General features: G+C 31.3%; 1 protein-coding gene across 1 annotated transcript; it reads left to right on the top strand.

The window, feature by feature from the left end:
* Positions 1 to 1,310: 1,310 nt before the first annotated feature.
* LOC123910058 (rho GDP-dissociation inhibitor 1-like) lies at positions 1,311 to 3,310 on the top strand. Its single transcript, XM_045961089.1, has 5 exons — positions 1,311 to 1,508; positions 2,082 to 2,148; positions 2,256 to 2,474; positions 2,580 to 2,704; positions 3,239 to 3,310. Exons 1-5 carry the CDS (start codon positions 1,311 to 1,313, stop codon positions 3,308 to 3,310), a joined length of 681 nt encoding a protein of 226 aa, XP_045817045.1.
* Positions 3,311 to 6,395: the final 3,085 nt, after the last annotated feature.

Genomic DNA, 6,395 nt, shown 5'->3' with positions numbered 1-6,395 from the left:
ATCACACCATGAATCTTCAGGATTCATATTTTAAAATTTCATCATAATATGAATCTTCAGGATTCATATTTTAAAATTTTATCACACTATGAATCTTCAGGATTCATATTTCAAAAATTTCACCACGATACTTCTGGATCGAAGGTTTGTGAATCAATATAAAAAAACAAGAAGACAAAAAATTATATGAAAGAATAGAATAAAAAAAATCATACATAAAATAAAATTGTCACTTCCCTTTGTTGCTATACCTTTCTTGAAAGGGGAGAGACTATCGTGCTGATAACGTGTTATGAACTATTTCTAAAGAATAGCAAGAATATAGAAGGAGAAGAGAAAGAGAGAAGAGAAAGGAATAGACCATTGTTATTATTCTATTCACAAGTGTGTATTACATTGTAACAAAGGGGTCCTATTTATAGGACACAATTAGGGGACAAAAAAACCTACACAATAATGGACATTCATTACATATTATTCATAACAGTGGGGGCTATTTTCCTTAAAATATTAAAATAGGGATCAAATAGTTGATTTTTAAAATAGAGGGACTAAAACTTCAACTTTTTAAAAATAGGGACTAAATTGACATAAGCCGCCTTCCAAAGTAAAAACTCAGTTGTGTCTTTATGATATGGATAAATGAAATTTCACAAAATTGTGTAAATAATTTTTATTTGACTTCGTCAAAAAAGAAAAAATTATGTTTGACTAACAAGTTTTTTTTTTTTTTTTTGAAGGAAATTTGACTAACAATTTAATTGTGTAAATAAACTGTTTATGTGTATAGTAGGCAGTAGCACTATAAATATATGTTACAATATTTGTGGTGTGATTTAATGTTCACTTCTAACAAACATTTCGGATCACCAAGAGAATTTTTCTTCAAATGACCAATCTTTTTTTTCTCTCCTCCTCCCATTTTGATCTATTGCCACAAAAAGAGGAATAAAATAGAAAGGAAGAAAAAGCTAGTAACAAAAACAAACAATCACATTTTAATTTTATTTTATGTGACATTTTTCTTTATTTATTCTTGTTTAGTTTTCTTAAACACAAAAAAGTCATTACTTTATTTATACATTTTCATTTGTTGGTTTCACTTAGTCCATTCATCCCTTCAAATGGTTTCTAATTTGTCTTAACTTTTATCATTAATCTCTTAACATAAATTTCTATCTTTAAAATTTGTTTTGTCAAGGTCAAATATTTTTAGTACATTATTTTGGCCACAAATGCTACTATTTCTTTTATCTATGTTTTGATGAGTTAACCACCTTGGTTATTGGAGCTGTTGAAGTTCCAAGAAGATGGGATCTGATCATGATGAGAAAGAAGCAGGACAAACTAGTGAGGCTGGTGGAGAAAAAGAAGAACATCATGAGCCTCTTAGCAGGCATGCAAGTGAATCTTCTGTCTATGCAACTGAGGAGGAAGAAGATGAATATGGATCCAAAATACAACTAGGTCCTCTATGCACTATTAAAGAACACCTTGAGAAAGATAAGGTTTTGATTCTTATGGAACTAAACATTTTTCTTCTTAATATGTATATTTTTCTCAAATTATAGGGTTGTATGAATCTAGTCCTCTAGATTATCATTATTCCTAAATATTTCATGAAATTGCAAAATACTTCATCCCATCTTATATATAAGCAAAGATTCATTTTGCAGGTTCATTGAATAACTTAAACCAGATACGTCAGTTATATCAGTTATTCAATGAACCTGAAACATGAATCTTTACTTATAAATGAGATCAGAGAGTACTAATCAATTTCTCCACTTTGTATGGATTTGTTATCAAAATTATTCGTGGCATTGTTCACTTAGTTTCGAATTCATCTAAGATATTATTAATTAATGTCATTCTAGTCCTATAAAATACCACGAGGGACGAATTTGATTAAAAGTTTGTAATGTCGTGAATAATTTTGGAATATCGATAATATAAGGTACTGGATTGATTTAGACTAGAGTCCTACAATTTCAAGGACTAATTTAAGTATTTATTCATTTTTTTTCTTGATTGATTATTTATTATTTGTTTTATTTTTTGGTTGCATAATTGAAATATAGGATGATGAGAGTCTGAGGAAATGGAAGGAGCAGCTTCTTGGGAGTGTGGATGTCAACAACATTGGAGGTATATAATGTCGTGTCCGATGTATATGTCTGTGTTTGTACTTCATAGAATATGTGTTGTGTTGGTTTGAGAATTTACTTTAAATTTGAATGTGTAATTGTTTGTAGAAATTCTTGAACCTGAAGTGAATTTTACAAGCCTTTCTATAATCTCTCCTGGTAGAGATGACATTGTTCTTCCCATTCCTGAAGATGGAAAACCAAAGGGATTATGGTTTACTCTTAAAGAAGGTAGTAATTACCGTCTGAAATTCAGCTTTGTAGTGAGCAATAACATTGTTTCTGGATTAAAATACACCAATACTGTATGGAAGACTGCTGTTAAGGGTATGTATATATATATATATATATATATGTTCAATTTATTAGCATTTTTAATTAATGAATTAATTGTATTAAAACAAATTATTATTATTGTTATAATTTCATCAGTTGATAGCTCAAAAGAGATGCTTGGAACTTTCAGTCCTCAGCTAGAGCCTTACACACATGAGATGCCTGAAGAAGTCACACCCGCTGGGATGTTTGCTAGGGGACAATATACTGCAAGATCAAAGGTAATTTATATTACAAATAAATGCACACTCAATTTTATTCTACAACATGCACTTCCATAACTAGATGAAATGTTCCTAACAATTTTTTTTACATACATACATACATACATTCAATCAAATCATATCACAGTGTCACTTATGCATGTTAGTATCTAAAATATCTCCAAAAGTATTTACATGATATGATTTAATTAAATGCATGTGTAAAAAGAATTTACACAACAGTGTCGGTATATACAAATTAATGTTTTTCAGCCGTGTCAAGGTGATGCTTTTCAATTTTCACAACTTATCATTTATATTCTAGCTTTTATTTTTGTGAACACTCTGATATCCTAGAGTTTAGTTAGATATGGGATATCCGTATCCAACCAAACTCTAAAGGTAGCAAACAATTCACCTTTCTTTTTTTACTCAATGTTATGCTCCTATCTTGATTTAAAGCAATGTTCCATGTAACTTGATATAATTTCTTTTAATGTTGGAAGATAATAATGCAACCACATACTGTTGTATTTTATTTTTTTTGTGCAGTTTGTTGATGATGACAATAAATGTTACTTGGAGATCAACTATACTTTTGATATTAGGAAGGATTGGGCTTGATCATGATGCATGGAGAGCTTCCCAATCTGCAGCAGTAATTTTCCCATGTTTTTAGTCAACAATTTTGAAGTTTATTTTTTGTTTTATTCAAAAGATTCAGATATCTTATGTATCAAATTTCAACTTGTACTCATTTCCTTTTAATAATTGACTCAAGGAAACAAAATAGAAAAAAGATTATTTGGTAATATGTGACTCTCTTAGCTCCATAATCATGCTCCATCATATTAATAATTTAGATTTAAATGCGGTTTTAGTTCCTTATTTTACAAAATATGTAATTTTGGTCCCTTTATTTTGAAAAATATGCAATTTTAGACCCCTATTTTACAAAATAATCTAATATTACTTATGTTTTTGAGATACAAAGAACAAACATTAATGTAACCTAAGAAGAAAAATTGGACAAATATAGAGATTAAGAGAACTCAGAATAAGCACAAGTATGTACCATAGAATAACAGTCAGTCATAAGCAAATTTGTTAGTTTACTGAATGCATGATTCAAATTTCTTCATATATTAAAGAAATCAATGTATTACTGATGAATCCTCATCTTTACATGTTATTTGAGCAATTTAAGGCAAAATCTAGGAAATAATGTAAGGAACTTGGTCACAATCAGTTGAAAAGAAGATAAATTGAAGATGGAGTGTTTCACAAGCAAGAATGGAGTTTCTGATTCAAGGTTGCGCATGGCGCAATTGAGTGTATTTGAAGAGTCGAAAACTCTGCCAGCTGCGCATGGCGCAGGGATCCTGCGCATGGCGCAATTATTTGTTCGGAAAGATGAAGTTTCTCCTGTCACCTGCGCATGGCGCAGAGGCACCTGTGCATGGCGCAATTCATGATTTTCAAGAAGCTGAGGTTGATCTGATGGCTGCGCATGGCGCAGGATATAACGGTCAATCTGCGCATGGCGCAACTGCATGTGATTATAAGAGAAAACAGAGCTTTCTTTCATCTGGTTCGGATTTTTAGAGGAAGAAACGGATCTGAGGCTTTTGATCTGCGATTTTCAGCTTGTTTTGTGGTGATTCTTGCTTTGGATGATGGAATTGATGCAAACTTCATCTTCTCCATTTGAATTCATGGCTATTATGTGTAACTAAACTCTCAAGATTGGAGATCCTAGGTGATTTTATTCCAAACATCAATGTAAATTTTGTATATGATTGTGTTGAATCAAGTTCTAGCTTAATCAAATATTCCTCATGTTTAATGCTTCACATTTCTTGGCCATTGATGTGATGATTCTAATGATTAATTTGCTATGAGAATAGAAAATTGATTGTAGAACTAGGAATGTTTGGATGATTGATAATGCTTAAGAGATTTAGTGTTACCAATTGTGATTTGATGAATTAAGTGCTAAAACCTCAATGAATCACAAATCAATTACACAAGTCAACACGGTCTTGTATAGCCATAGAGTTGAACATATAACTTAAAGTCCACTAGTCATTTGTTTACGACTTTCACTAGCGCTCCTATGAAGTGAAGTGGTGGGCCTTCTAGAAGCTTTGCCAGAAGCTATTTTTGTGTCTCCGATTGTTTTTAATGCGTCCATCGAAATTACCAAAATGCCTCGTTCACATCCAAGGATAAGAACAAGTTTCACATTCTAGGATGAGAATGTTGATAAAATGGGTTCATGTTGTCCCACTTCCTATTTTAACTCTAATTGACGATGGACTATGCTATTGCAAGCACACAAAATATTAAAATAACCAAAAACAAAGAAAATAATTGAATGAAGAAAAGATGATGAATGATGGAAAATAAAAAGGAAAAAAATTCATTTATAAAACTTTAGGGTGTGAATTGTCAATGCTCGAACCCTACAATGCAAGCGGGACATTTTTAGCAATCAATGGCGTGCGCAAGAAAGTTAGGGGCGCGAAAAAAACCCTCCTTGTTTTCCTCGCAATTTAAACATGTCATAAGTCATACCATAAAACATGAAGAACTACTTCTGAATTTATGGATTTTTTTTTCTCACATTCAGATGATAAATCTAGACAAAATGGTATTTTTCTCCCATCCAAATAGGTAAAATTCAAATGGAATTACCGTATTTTTGTCCTTCTAAAACAGTTCATCTGATCAAGATTAGATTCTACAAAAAGGGTAGGGCATAAAAGCAGCTCTCTAAATTATATCCATATACATATTTTTTAACGGAAAATCTTCAAGAACAAGAAAACAATTGACGCAGAAATTAACTTGTTTTTTTAATTTATATACATTGACAACATAAACATATTTTATGCTAAAACTCACTCGGGTTGGTCCAGTGGTGTAGGCTTGGATCCTTAGCATATGCTCCTCTCAAGGTTTCAGGTTCGATTCCCCCTGGTGCCAATTTCGGTGTGCTAACTTCATACAGAGCAAAAAACTCTGGCTTTAAATGGGCCCCCACAAATGAGTGGTGGGAGGGATTGGTTCCCTTGAATTAGTCGGTCATAAGGCCGGATACCAAGTTTTTTTTAAAAAAAAAAAAACATATTTTATGCTAATGTTCAGTCATGTCTCATAATTTAGATGTGACAATATTATTCTCAGGATACACAAAACATCTAAATAGTGAGATCTATTAGACGTATATATGTATAAAATATTTTACTTTACCTCAAAAAAACAAAATTACTTAGTCTCAAGTCCATATAAATTAAATTCATCAACTATCTGATTTTTAGTGAAAAATAATTGTTAAATAGAAGGTACACCATTTGACTAATAGAATCATTATCTTTCGTCAGCCAAATAGTTTGGACATTATATAGGATGCTAAAATCACATAGAAGATCATAAAGTCGTTGTTTTAGCACATTAAAAATAATATTTGATACCAATATTGGCATGAAAAATAATAATATAGAACAACTGTTTATACCAGTTATACACACTCATCCATCCATACTATTTTCATAATCAAATAAGGTCACAGAAATGAAATGAACTCCTAAGATAGAGAAATGATATTATGGGGTATTTTCTAGATATTTTAACATGGCTTTTCTCACAGGCTTAAGTTGAACAGGCTAGTTAGAACAAGCACACAACCATGTAAGCAATCAAAATG

This window comes from Trifolium pratense, linkage group LG2 (genome assembly GCF_020283565.1).
Source record: "Trifolium pratense cultivar HEN17-A07 linkage group LG2, ARS_RC_1.1, whole genome shotgun sequence".
Lineage (NCBI taxonomy): Eukaryota > Viridiplantae > Streptophyta > Magnoliopsida > Fabales > Fabaceae > Trifolium > Trifolium pratense.
Note: the sequence above shows the minus strand (reverse complement) of the source record. Positions and strands in the feature narration are given on the sequence as shown.